General features: G+C 43.9%; 1 protein-coding gene across 2 annotated transcripts; it reads right to left on the reverse strand.

Moving 5' to 3' along the window:
• Positions 1 to 707: 707 nt before the first annotated feature.
• SRI (sorcin) lies at positions 708 to 13,739 on the reverse strand (the record flags this gene model as incomplete). Of its 2 annotated transcripts, XM_080666323.1 has the most annotated exons (8): positions 13,611 to 13,739; positions 12,606 to 12,689; positions 10,523 to 10,592; positions 6,046 to 6,089; positions 5,152 to 5,299; positions 4,868 to 4,981; positions 3,761 to 3,819; positions 708 to 1,937 (listed from the first exon to the last, which is right to left on the reverse strand). In XM_080666323.1, the coding sequence occupies exons 1-8, from the start codon at positions 13,677 to 13,679 to the stop codon at positions 1,911 to 1,913; spliced, it is 615 nt and encodes a 204-aa protein (XP_080522449.1). In that variant the 5' UTR covers positions 13,680 to 13,739. The 2 variants fall into 2 exon arrangements, with proteins under 2 accessions (XP_080522449.1, XP_080522448.1); XM_080666322.1 differs by lacking the exon at positions 708 to 1,937 and having other exon boundaries at positions 3,731 to 3,819; positions 13,611 to 13,724.
• Positions 13,740 to 14,474: the final 735 nt, after the last annotated feature.

The raw sequence follows: 14,474 nt of genomic DNA on the forward strand, positions 1-14,474 counted from the left end.
TTTAAAAAATAACTAGTAAAATGTGGCTAATGATGTTTAGAAATGTTTTATTTTCATTGGTTGGCATCAGGACGGTAGCTGTCACGTTGTGCCCCAGAATGAGACAGGTGTTCTGCTGGCAGGGAGAAAATAGACTAAGTTTATTATTTTATCTACTAGATGCCCGATGCACGAAATTCAAGCAAGGGGCTTGGCCCTTGCAGCTGCGGTAGCTGCCCCGGCCCTCACAGCCCTGGCTTCATCTGGAAGGTCATCCGGAAGGACATCCAGAAGGTCGTTCTGCTGTCCTGTCTAATTAGCATATTACACGTTTATTATTATAGATTAAGCTCTCTTGCAAAAAAGAGCAAACCAGCCCAGCTTTAAATTTAAGAAACCGAAATATTATTGGTGTTTATTATACCAACACACTTTTTCATAGTCAGATTAACCCCAAGAGGTAACAGCTAATCCCTGTTCAAAGATGTAGAAACTGAGGCTCTGAGATGACCTAACGTGGTCAAACCACATCCACAGGAAGAGGCACAGGCAGCACTGGAATCCAGACCTTACTTGAAAGGACATGCTTTAAAACTTTTTCTAAAAAGCCTTCCACTACAATGTGACACCTGCTGATCAGAGAACATCTGGAAAAGTAGCAGGAAGGAAGAAAATGAGCTCGCGATCCTGACTCCCAGTGGCAGTCACAGCAACATTTCGGAACACCATTTCCAGACCTTTTGTTGTATACATTTTTTAATGTCAGTGTGAACACATGGCATATCAAAATGAAAGTATCAATATTTAAAAAATTAACATCTGATTTTAAAGGGAAAGCACACACATTATAGGAAGCTTGGAAAATACTGAAACATATAAAGGAAGTTAAATCACCTAGAATGCTGTTAGCCAAAATAATCATAGCTCATATTTTTGTATATTCCCTAAGTTTTTTCCTGTTAATTTTCTTTTTTACATAGTCAAGCTCAGAATGTACAAGGTTTTTAAGTATGGTTAACAAAGGCTTATGTGGGTGATGATGAAGGTCTCGGTGACAGACAGTATTTGCCATTCAGATTATTCAATAGGTTTTCAAGAGGCAGAAAATAATCACCCCGGTTCCCATCCATTCATATGACTATCAATCAAAACATCTTTTCTACCAAGATGAACTCTGACATGGATTACCCATAGTTTTGTGGGGGTTTTTTCATCACTGTAGGTATAAAACATTTTACATGATAAGAATACTCCACATAACCCTCACTGGTTTGGCTCAGAGGTTAGAGTGTTGGCCCAAGGACTAAAGGGTTCCGGGTTCCGATTCTGGTCAAGGGCACCTACCTCGGTTGCAGGCTCATTCCCTGGCCCTGTCGGGGCATGTGTGGGAGTCAACCAATCGATGTGTCTTTCTCACATCAATGTTTCTCTCTGTCTCCCCCCCCCCTCCCACTCTCTCTAAAAATCAATGGGGGAAAAATCCTCGGGTGAGGATTAACAAAACAAAACAGAAAAAGAATACGCCATACATAAAGCTTTCAATACCATGCAAAAGCCCTTCTAGGGGAGGAATGAGAGCAGCTGCAGCCTGATGAGAAGGTTTTAGTATCCTACTGTGAAAAGTACACAATGTGCCTTAAACATTCTGCACACCGAAATTCACATAAAACAGGGTTAACAAGAAAATAGGACATGACAATGGCTCAAGTAAGTTCTAAATGGTTAACAGAACTTATCTTAGATTAATAAAATTCCAAAGAATTTACTATCTAAACTGAAAACAGCAACTTCAGATGTACATAAAGTAATAAACCTTTACAACAGCTGTTAAGGAAAAGCGGTGAAGCAAGTTTACACGCGTTACTGAAGGCAAGCCAAGAGCGAGCGCTCCCGTTGGAATGTCGATCCCGTTCACACAGCGCCCTCCGGTTTTAAATACTCATGACACACTGGATGAACTGAAAGAGAAAAGTCAGCATTACAATGCAGACCTCTTAAACTTATACACTCTAACTTACATTTTCGTATTCTAGTTTAAATTATGGATTTTAAAAATCCTCTATAAAATAAAAGTAAATGATGTATGGGAAGGCTCATTTCTTTGAGGAAAGCAGTCTAATATAAAATCCAGTGGGTGCCCTGGCCAGGTTGCTCAGTGGGTGGGAGGGTTGTCCCCATAAGCCAAGTTTACAGCTCGATCTTGGTTGTACGGGAGGCAACTGGTCCATGTTTCTCTCACACTGATGTTTCTCTCTCTTCCTCTCTCCCTCCCTCTCTCTCTCTAAAATCAATAAACATCCTTAGGTGAGGATTAAAAAAGAAAATCCAATGGGTTTCTCACATCAAAGCTCACATCAGAGCTTACTCCAGTGTATATAGAATTATTTAAATTCCAAATACAACCTAAGACTCAAGAAATGGGCATGGCCAAAGGTTCCTACTCACAAATAGAAATAACAATTCAGTTTACACATTCATATCACATGGACCTCCAAACTGCACAGGATTACCCCATTACTCTCACGGAGCTCCTTTAAACAGTTTACTGACTCCCTTCAGATCTGCTTAATCAATCACTGGAATGGTAGCATGCGAGTGTATGTGTGCACAGAAACAGAAGCTCGGACCCTTCTGCAGTTCAGAGACCCAGCTCAGAAGCATCAGCGTGTGCTGTGAAGTGTTTGCTTGCTCCGCCACTAAACACACCCCAACAGACGGGGCTTTTTATCCATTTTTTTTTGTTTTCACTCTTCTCACACCAGTGAGGACCGTGCACTGCTAATCTGCGCAGCATTCCTGCAAGGCCCCGCTGACCACCCCCATTTCAGGGAAAAGGAAGCTAAGGAGCAAGAGGTTTAGGTATCTCTTAAGTGGCCCCCTCTGAGGCCAGAGGCTGTGCACTTTCCACTCCACAGGCTGTCTCCTTTGGAAACAGTGACGGGACTGTCACCCGAGAAGGTGCACGTGAAAGAGAACACATCTTTGAGTAGAAGAAATAAACATATTTACACACAAGCCTTTGCAAAGTGTACTCAAAAGTGCAGCAGCTGCTGAGCCGAATTTGTGTGTATCTTTGTATTTTGTGATGGAGCCACATTTAGTTTATTCAGTTATCACAGTGACTTTATTCTAAACGTAATTTTAAAAAAAAATCAATGGCTTTAAAGCAAAAAAATGGAGAAACAACTAAACATCTCCCTAGCTTTGTTAAGTATATCCAACGAATGCAATCAAAGATGGCCCTTGGTTACCTTCACGCTGGTGACGTGGCCTTACCCTGCCTCATTTAGTGTGGCTGTTTCAGAAACCCTGGAGTTTGTGCCTGATGTTCTCCACGAAGGACATGGGGGTGTCACATAGTGTCCTGAGCTCTTAAAGTTCCTTCTCAGTGACTGAGATGAAGGCAAAGGCAGATACAACGCTTGCACGATGCTTTTCAAGGACATTTCTGATTGCAATCTCACAGTAGCCGGGTGAAGAAGATATTACTTCCTCCTCTTCCTTCACACAGGCTCGAGCAATGCAGAAACCTGCCTGGGTGACCCAGCCAGAGTGGGACAAGCTGGGCTTTGACCCTGGCCTTTTTAATACACAGCAAACAGTGTTCTATGGGTAAGATTAGTAATAAAAGAAATGAATCAATTTTGAATGGTAACTCCTGATCACTGAAGCCTGGATCACTCTGGCATCCTTAAGGTGCTCCTAACAGTTAACCTTAAAGGGCATCCCACTTGGTGTGTATCTTATGCAGCTACTCAGTTCTGAATTTACTGAGACTTACATCATCATAGGGGAAATTCACAACACCTTGCTGAGCAGTATCCCGTCTTCGAAAGTTGTCTGTAAAACAAGGCAGTAAATTAAAAAAATATATATATATAATATATATTATTTAATATCTATAAAATATATATAATATAATATATGAACTCACAATAGTTAATTATTTTGGCTTTGGGTTCACACTACAGTAACATTTAAATTGTACAACCAGCCAAAATAATCGAAACACCAGGGCAAAGAAGCCAATTGTATGAATAAAAATAATAAACAACAAAGTAATACAATGTGCAGAAGTTGGCCATCTGTCTGTCTCTTTCAATGTGGAGCTGGAAGAAAACACTTTATTCCAAAGTCAGTAAAAGCTGTGTGGCTTCTGAGGCCATTACTTAATTTTGATGAAAGCACAGATTTCAAAGTTCTTAATGTCATAGATATTGTTTAACTAGGAAATAGGTGGTGTACCTACTATGGCAAATAGGCTGTGATGAAATATTCCACCCGAGCTCTGCCCTATTGAAAAGGATTTGCTTTCATTAAAAAAACATCTGCCCTCAAATTTTTGTTAGGATGAATAAAAATTATAAAACCCGATACTAAAAAGAGTAAAAAGGAATGGAACGAGAAAAGGTATACAAAAGGAAGAGAAAAAATAGAGGGAATAGAAATGTACAGAGATTATTGATGTCACCTGATTTAAGAAATACACCTGAAACGGATGACCACTGTTTTAAATTACTTTCCATCAGGAGGAAATAGGAACGAGAACTACAAACAAGTAATTCACTCTTTTCAGATATTTCACATACTAGGGAGAAATCTCAGGATACTGCTCAGACTCTGGTCACAAAATTAGTTTGTCATGTTTTGGAACATTTCAGTAAAATTTTGTTAGGGTTTTTTTTAATGGCAGCTCATGTACAAATCTGAAAAAAATATCTGAAAAAATAATTCTGCTAGATGAGTTTAATAGAAAATTTAAAAAGCCACTTAAGTTAGAAAAAAAAAAGATTAGGACAATAAAAGTTTAGAAGCACTGAGAAATGAAATGTCATAAAAACGTGTGTCTTCTTGACCTATGGTGACACCACCGCCTCAAAGAACACACCTGTCAGGGCTCTCAGCTTGACACAGCAGGCGATGTAGTCATCAAAGGTGATCTTCCCGTTGGTGCTGTATCGTTTTGCAATTGAATTCACGGCCTGGGGACTCAACCGAAATCCTGAAAGGAAGAAAATTCATCCAGCCAGAAAGTTAAAGGATGACAGAAAGATCATTAAGAATAATCAAGCACAATATTTTAAGACTGAGAGTACTATTAATACACAATACTTCTAGAATACAGAAGATTTAGAAATTAAAAAAAAAAAAAAGACTCCACCCCATACCCACCCATTGTTGTCAGGGCCTTCTGCAATTCCTGAGGATCCACTGTGCCACTCCTGTCGCTGTCAAAACTGATGAAGTGCTGTCTCCAGCCGTTCAGCACAGACCAGAGTTCCTTAAATTCACTGAAACCCATTGTGCCTGACAGATCTCTCTGAACTGTAATTAAGGATTTAGAGCATCTTTGTTTAGGCCAATATTTTCTAATGATTAAATCAAAGATCAAGGATAAGGAAATTCAATGTTCTTTCTGCTACACAGGTTAAAAATATCCCAGGGCCTCTGGGAAAAGAGCTGAGTCCACCTTTTCATGGTGGGAGAAAAGATAATCTATGTGATATTATTACAAGGAAATGGAATGGTCATTGTGAGCTACAAGTAAAAAGCACTCTTGTTACTGGAACTGGTTGCACTTTCTGAATGCCCCAGGCTATGGAGCTCCCCCTCTGTCCTGGGGTCCTCGTGGGGCCTCACACTCCCTTGGTAAGCCCTCCCAGACCTACTGTTTTCACTTTAGCAAGTGAGGTGGGATGGAAGGTACCCTAGGGTCAGCACTTGCTAAACTGAGTCCAACAACTGTGCTGTGAAAATTCCACGGCTTGAAGGTCAGGTGCGAGTCACACAGAACAATCAATGCTGAAATGAAAAAGCTTCCCTGACACTCCAAGTTCTACACTGCTCTCCTTGGCTGCTTCCTTGAATTCTTGAACAACCAACATCTTGCTAAGCTCCCTTGCTTTCTCCAATTTCCATCTTAAAAGCTAAGGATTAAAAAAAAAATTTTTTTTGGGGGTCATTTATCACTGTGTTTCCCAGGTATTAATTCTTAGAGGAATCCCTTTAGGGAGGCATTTTTTTGACAAGGAAAAATACTCCCAACAGAATCCAGGTAAAGGATACATCCAGCATCGAAACCATAAGCCGACAAGTCTCCAGGTTAAAAGCTGTTAAATCAAGGAAAGTACATACCTATTAATACAATTTCAAAAATTCACATTACATTAGATACATACAAATTAATTGGGAATATGATTTACACACTTTTTCTTCACAAGAAACGGGGCAGTGTTAGAGCTGAAACAAGAATGGTCGTACAGTGATAACTGTTGAAGCTGAGTGATGGGTACAGAGAATTTCACTGTATAATTATCTCTATCTTGGATAGGCTTGACGTTTTCCATAACATAGTCTTTTAAAAATATCATGTAATGTCTTACCTTTGAAACTGTAACACAGTGAGTTCAATTCACCAGAACAAACCACAATGTGTTCCATCCACCACTGTGAGTAGGAAGGTAGGAGTGCTTTATTGCTGCTCATACTTGACTATAAATAAACAGCTGGTTTGCTAGTTTTTTGTCTAATCATATTTTTCTTTTTTTTCCCTAAATTTAATGTCAGGCTCTGAAAGGCAGCCTCCTACCTCAAATAGCCTGATTCTGTTCATACACAATAAGATTATATATGGAACCAGGTAAACATGCTTGCGAGAATTGTGTTAAATAAGAGCACTCTGGAGTAGATGCAATGAGGACTTAGATGCTCCTTACTAGTAAGAGAGACTTTGTTAGAAGCAGCAGCATTTAGGCCAAACCTTGAATGACAGAAAGATGGGGGACATTTGGTGACAGCCAAGTAGAGCTAGGGGCCAGTATAAGCAAGGATGCAGGAAAGTCCGGGGCAGGCAAAGGAGGTGGGAGGAAGTAGGTACCTTTCAATGAGGCTACACTACCTTGAATTCCTGCTAAACTCTTTAGCTTTTATTTTTAGGCACTATGGAGCTACCCCAGATTTTTAGAGGAGGAGAGTGACAAGTTAGAGTTGTTTTAGGAAGAACAGAAATCTGGTCATTTTTTTGTGAGGGTTAAAAAGGGAGGGAATATGATGGGCAGTGAACAAAACTGAACAGAAAATCCCCCATTCCAGACCATTCTAGGGACCAGATGCTGATGTCTAATCAGTTTGGGTGAGGAAACTCTCACTCAATATTACTTGTATTTCCCCTCCAGAAAAAGCTTTATTGCGAATTCTATTTTACATAATTGCAAAATAATCTTCACTGTAATTGTACCTTTCCTCTCCTTCTCCAGTTCATTCTACTAGCCTGGCTCACACACCTTTTCTCCTAGGAGGAACCCACAGTGTAACACACCTCACAGGACAGCCCTGCCTCCAGCTGTTTCTCTGCTGCACAGAGGAACAACTGCACGCAAGGCAAAAACAGAAGCTGAATGTCTATCTTATAGATGAGCCACTGCCCTCATCAACACCACTTCTAGGTATGGCTGCTTCCTATTAAACAGGTTACAAAGGTGCCTGTAGATACTGGGCTGGAGTAGACCCCCTCACCCCCGGCCCGTGCCGTTTCGGTTTGGAAGCTGGGTTTGAGAGACCCGTGAATGTATAATTTCTGTATTACAAAACTGGGTCTGACAGCTGTCACGTAGGATGGCTCTGTGGTTTGGTACAGCCCCCACCACCAGATGAAGTGAGTGAGCACATGAAGCCCATCACGTGGTTCTGGTGACTCAGGAAAAACCTTCTCCAGAGCTCACAGGGTCCTGATGACTCAGGAAATGTCCTCTCTAAAGCCACACCCTGAAGCACGACTTTCTCAGATGCCATTTTTACAAGGACTGCTCTCCAAGGATGTACAAGCCACTTGGTTAGTCAGATTTAAAGCCTACCACACCTCTTCTACTGAGCGAGTGTAGAACAACAGTGTGCGCTGTGACAGGGCTCACCTGGGTAAACGTAGACTGTCTGTTCACTGGCCTCAGCTGCTTGAAGTTAACAGTTAACAATGTACAGGTACTGCCTCCAATAAAAAATATCCCCTCATCTAGAAGGTGCTTCTTTTGTGTAGGACCAGATTAAATGGCAGAAATATGAAAGCTTCCTCCTTTGTGTTAATTCCCACAACTAGGAAATATTAATTGGATACTGAAGTCACATGAAACTGAGGATAAAACCAGAAATGCAAATAGTCTGAAAAGAGAGCTAACTAGTAAATAGGCCATGTCAAACAGCAAAAACATGACACTACAAATCCTCAGGCGTGCGTTTTCCTTTGGGAGTTTTAATGCACAGTTTCCCAGGCAGTGGGGGCTTCGATTTGATGTTCTGCTCAATTAGCAACTGGCAAAGAAGTTGGCAGCTAAAGCACCTCCGTCAGGACACTATCATGTACTCCGGGTATTTGTTATGGTCCAGAGCTGATCTGAAAAGAGGCGTGTGGGGGCATGAGAAGCCCTGGTCAGGCCCTCACTGGTTTGGCTCAGTGGATAGAGCATCGGCCTGCGGACTGAAAGGTCCCAGGTTCGATTCCGGTCAAGGGCATGTACCTTGGTTGCAGGCACATTCCAGTAGGAGGTGTGCAGGAGGCAGCCGATTGATGTTTCTCTCTCATCGATGTCTCTAATTCTCTATCCCTCTCCCTTCCTCTCTGTAAAAAATCAATAAAATACATTTTTTTAAAAAATAAAAAAAGAACCCCTGGTCAGGAGGCAGCCTCTTTGCAATGGTTCCCTATCTGCAGCTCGAGGCAGAGCTCAAAGGGTAGGACAGTGGTGTGAGTGCTAAGTTATAGGCACTGTGAGGAACTGTGGAGGAGAGGAAGGAGGACTTGTGGATAGAGTTAGAAGTTAGGAAGGGAATGTCTTAGCCCAAACACATTCTCTGAAGTGGAAAGAGGAAAGACCTGGGAATGCCATGGCAAATATTTGTGTTGCCAGCAGCATGCTGAGACCAGGAATGCAGACCTGGTTCCTTGAAGACTAGGGGTGGACGTCAGGACCCGCCACTCAGAACCAGGAGTGCAGGCAGGCCACTAGGGGACCAAGCCACTCCAAGCCCTGAGAGCCACCAGGCTCGGGACAAAGTAAGCTCTTGGCAAATAGTAAATGTTAGCTGTTGTGAACGGAAAAGGGACCATCACAAGCTATCAAGGAGCCACATGGCAGGCCTGGCACACTCAGTGTCCGAAAGTGACCACACAGGATGGTCTGGTCATAAATTCCTACCTGGGCAAGCCCTGGGGGTAATCATGTCCAGGCCTGTATCTTCCTTAGCAAAGGTCAATCTTTACACCAAGTGTGCCCAGTCCACTGTGATGCATTTAGGATAACATACTTTTGAAATGTCAGTCATTTTCTTTCCCTAGCCCTGGAAGGCACAGCCTTAGGCACCAGAGCACGAGACACAGCACTCCTCATTGTTACCTGATTCCCTACATACCAGCTCTATGTGCTATGAATGCTAATTATTAACTACTAGAGGCCTGGTGCACGAAATCCGTGTACAGGGAGGGTGTGTGAGTCCCTCAGCCCAGCCTGTACCCTCTCCAATCTGGGACATCCTTCTCACAATCCAGGACTGCTGGCTCCCAACTGCTCGCCTGCCTGCCTGCCTTCCTGATTGCCCGTAACCACTTCTGCCTGCCAGCCTGATCACCCCCTAACCACTCCTCTGCCAGCCTGATTGATGCCTAACTGCTCCCCTGCTGGCCTGGTTGCCCCTAACTGCTCTCCCCTGCAGGCCTGGTCCCCCCGCAACTTCCCTCCCCTGCTGGCCTGGGTCCCCCTCAACTGCCCTCCCCTGCAGGCCTGATCGTCCCCAACTGCCCTCCCTTGCAGGCCTGGTCCCTCACAACTGCTCTCCTCTGCTGGCCATCTTGTGTCCACATGGGGGCGGCCATCTTGTGTGTTGGAGTGATGGTCAATTTGCATATTACCTCTTTATTATATAGGATCCTGTACCCACCAAGGTAAAACCATGTGCTTCTCCATTTTGCCTTTTACCCAACCTTAGAGATTTCCCCGCTTTGCTTTCTCCCGCCTCCTTAATTTACCACCAATGGATTTTATGTACCTTTCTTACATTTGCTCCCTTGATTCCAAATACATAAGAGGAACTACAAAACCGCCATTCTCTGGTGCATTTTCTCAATTTATTGAGATTTTGCTTCCAGCATGTCCCCAACATTTTGGCTTAAATAAACTCTTATGAAACTTTTCTATAGCCGGGACATTCTCCTGTCATTAAAGACACCTAAGCTGGAAGGTTTCATTTCAGCACTTAACTCACCCCCTGTGAAGGAGACCACGGGAACTGTTTCTGCTTCGCATGATTCATGCGAACCCAAATATATGGAACCCAAATCTAAGAAACCCACTAAATTGGCAGGTAGTGTGGAATGATTTATTAAGAACTGCATTCAAATCCACACTTTGAAATAATAAACTGAATTTAGCTTTTGAAATTCTAAAGGTTGCGGGATTGGGAAAACTCAGTTTCCTTGAAGGCTGTAATCATAGGCGACAGCTAAAATGTGAAAGGCAAGAACACTTCAGGAGAAACTCTGGGACTGTCCACTTACGTTTGTATCCTCCGGCGATGCCCGACTCTGTCAGGCATTTCTGCAATTCATCAGCATCTATTTGTCCATCCTTTTGAAAACAAAAATAGGAAGAGAAATCACAATAGTCATATGTACCATCCAGTTCTCTGTGTACTTTCAGTATTCAATGTAGCAATAATAACCAAGAAAATGAGTATTATCATACATGACATTTTTTAAAAAGAAATACATTTCAAAAATAGGCATTCTTTTCTTCATCCTACTTCCAAAAATATTTTTATGATGAAATAAAGGCAAATCTTCCACAAATGGATAATTAGGGCCATAACAAAAAAAAAAAATGCATTTCTTAATATCAATTTCAGACTCTATTTTAAATAATTATTACACAAGAATTAACAAAGTCAGAAAGCTGCTTACATCTATACTTTATTATTACCAATATCTTTTCCTCATTTCCTCTAAATTCCTGAATTAGATTTGGCACGGACATTCTCAAGTGTAAGGTTCCCCCCTCTTAATAAAACACTGAGGTGAATTCTGTTTCTTCCATTGATACTTGATATTTTCAAATGAATGAATAAAATGAGTTTCTGACTTGAACTTCTCTTGTCTCACTCTGAGCTAGGTAAGTGCCAGAGTTAAGCATTTTAAAATAATTTATGTAGCTGCTTTAATTCTTACTCTAGCCTTTTTGGTAGGGGAAAGCAGGGCACACAGCTGACATCACTAAATTAAAGGCATGGTTCAGAGAGACCTTCCTGTTCACTTTGCTTATAGAGTGGTGAATGGTGTCTTCAGATTATAACTATATATATCTGGAAGATACAGGCTCCCTGTGACTAGTCATTGGCTGGCCTAGGCCCGAGCCAGGTATATGTTATTTTTAGGGATTTAAAAATAAAACACCTAATTCCTCAAGTCCATAGGTTCCTCAAGTCCATAGGTATTATAAGTTCTAAATGGGGAGCAGGGTCAACAATTGGAAAGGCCAGGGATCTGCTGCTACAGGCCAGGCTGTGAAAGCTAAGCAGGTGGGGTCACTTACAGGGCTGGAGGCTCAGGCAATCTAAGAATGTGAGTCTCGAGCTTTGCTGTGTCTTGTGGTTTCAAAGATACAGATCATTAACAGATTAAGGAGATACGTCAAGGGAAGCTCTTTCTGTTTTAGACTCAATTTTCCACTCAATTTCTCAAACTGAATTTCTTAGAGTACTGTTCTAAAACCTGGTCTTAGGCTTTTAGCCCATACTTTCTACAGCCTTCCCACATTAAGACAGAGTTATTTCTAGCTTTTGATCAAAACAAAGCTAAGTTGAATTTATATGAGCAAATGCCTCTGGACATATCTGCGCTACACCTATAGCATATTGACCATGCACAGTGACCTCCTGAGCCAGGGAAGTGACCTCCCTTACTGTCCGCCACTCAGGATAGAAAGAAGTGAAAGATGTGGGTAAACAGACCACAACACCTAATAAGGACATCAAAGGCTGACCTAGCAACAGCACCTCCATCAAAGTGAAACTAAACTGTTCACAAGATCAACTTCCTGATAGTAAGAAGACAGTAGTACCTTTCATATTTTGAAGCTGGTGGGTTTTTACCATAAATACCTATTTCCTAAGGGGGTAACTGGTTAACAATCAAGCTCAACCCAAAGAAAGTATCCATTAGGATCTGGCTGTAGAATTCTACTAGTACATCATGCCTTTAAGTTGTACACACAGGGGTTTATGGTCACCAGATTGGCAATTTCTTCTCTGGAAACCACCGTGGACCCTAACAACTCAGGTCTAAAGACATCTTTCTACCTCACAGATCTTCTAAGGGTATTAATAATCCCCTCTTGTGTTCAATCGGACCCCAATTCAATCACAAGTTTAGTTTTGAAGTGAACTAAGGTCAACACCAGGAACACTTTGTCCTAATTTGTTCTGAATATTCGGAAATAAGTAACTAAGAATTCCCCCCTCTTTTTTTCTTTGGCAGAAGCAAAGGGATTCTTTTCCAGAGGAAAGGCCATTTTTCTGGCCACTGTAACAAAGACGAATACAAATGTATAGTCTCATGATTCTTAATATTAAAGGGAAAAGCTAACCTGTCCGGCTACTGCAGCAAAGTAACCATACAGCGGATCCTGCGTTTGTCCGGGAAACGTAGGCCCTCCCGGGGCGCCTCCATACTGTAAAACAGAAAACACTAATTCAGTATCATTTATTCCACTGAACCAAGTTTCATTCCCTCCCCACTGGGTGCCTTTGTGCAAAGCCAAGTGATGGCCCGCCCTCCCCATCCTGGACCTCCCCACCGCCGCACACTCCAACTGCAACCCCTCTACCCCTTCCTGCCAGGCTCACTCCAGCAGAATTTACAAACGGGAGGCTTGGACCAAAACGAATGGACATCGGCCTAAGCGAAGCAACTTAAAACCCTCTTTAACCTTCAGGTCACTGAAGTAAATGCAACCTAGGCAAGCAATTTAAAGCAAACTTAAATTTATTTTTATAGCGTTCTGTGGTATTTTCAAAGCGTTGGGGGACAGGTGTAGCCAGGAAGGGGTAAGGTGTGTCAGGGTTGAGCTATTTGCTCGGGAGGGAACACTCTGTCTTGGAAACCGTTCCCAGGACAACGCGCATCCCGGACGCGGGGCAAGGGGGCCCTCCTCCAGGGGGGGCTTTGACTCCGGCGATCTTTCCTGACCAGTTTTCCCCCTCTTTCTTTTAAAGGAAATAGTAGATCTCTGGTACAATCTGGGTTAAAATGGCTGTAGCTCTTAGGGAAAACACAGAGGGAGGGGGAGGAAGCCAACACCCCATTTGCACAATTTCACGCCCCGTATCAGAGTCCGGGTGGGCTTCTGGGGTCGCAATCCACCCGCGCCGTGGCCCCGCGCAGCCGCCCGTGGGGAGGCGGAGGGGAAAGAGAGAAGGAGGGAGCCAGGGAAAGAGAGAAGGAGGGAGCCGGAGAAACAGGCCGACAGGGCTGGGCGAGGCAGCGGGCAGGGAGAAGCCGGGGAGGGCGGCGCCGGGAGCCGCCCCAGCAAAGTCGCCAAGTGTGGTCTCTGGCGTCCCCGGTGCCCAAGGGTCGCGCGGGCTGTACTTACCCCACCTGGGTAGTATCCGCCGCCGGCGCCGGGGTGCCCGGGGTGCCCAGGGTGCCCAGGGTAAGCCATGGTGCAGACTGCGCCGCCGCCGCCCCGCGCGCTGCCCGTCACCGCCCGCCCGCCCCGGATCGCACCACGCGGCCGGGGGACGCGCCCGGGAGTCGCCGCGCGCACGGGATCCGCTGCGGCCTCGGCCCCCCGCCCGCGCCCGCCCCGGACTTTATGTGTCAGATGCTCAGCCCGTGCGTCCTCAGAGGTTCGGTACGTGACTTAAGACCCGCGAAGTAATTCACACCCGGCGCTTTCCTCCCTGCGGAACCAATGGTACAGTCCAGCATCAACACAGGGCCCCGGGAATTCTTTTTTTCCTTCTTATTGGGCTGATTTCTGACTTTTTAAACATTTTAAACAACTTTATTGGAAGGGCGGGCCGGCTCTAAGCAGAGTGCAGCATCGCGGGGAGGCGCTGAATACACTAGGGCAGCTCTTAGGTGCTTGTGGGGAAGGAGGCGTCGTGGAAATATCAAAATATGAAAGCGCCTTGCAAAAACAGGGATAAACTTCAGGATCTGGGTGCAAGGGAGCGTTTGGCGTGCGGTTGCACATTTCACTGATGAAAAACCCACGGCGCGTTTCCTCGCCAGGGGCCATTGGCATCTGGGGTTAAGCTGGGCGTAGCAGGAGGCGGCCTGGGGAGGACAGGGGGCAGGTACTGGGCGGGGCAGCCAGACCCAGATCTTTCAAAGAAAATGAGTTTGAACTAGTGTCTGGATGAATCAGGCCAAATAAATCCTCTCTCCAAAATGACTCAGCTACTATTCATACAAGAAGACTTTTAGAGCAAGCGAAGAGCGTGCTGGTAAA

The sequence above is a fragment of the Plecotus auritus genome (genome assembly GCF_963455305.1).
Source record: "Plecotus auritus genome assembly, chromosome: 4".
In the NCBI taxonomy this organism is placed as follows: domain Eukaryota; kingdom Metazoa; phylum Chordata; class Mammalia; order Chiroptera; family Vespertilionidae; genus Plecotus; species Plecotus auritus.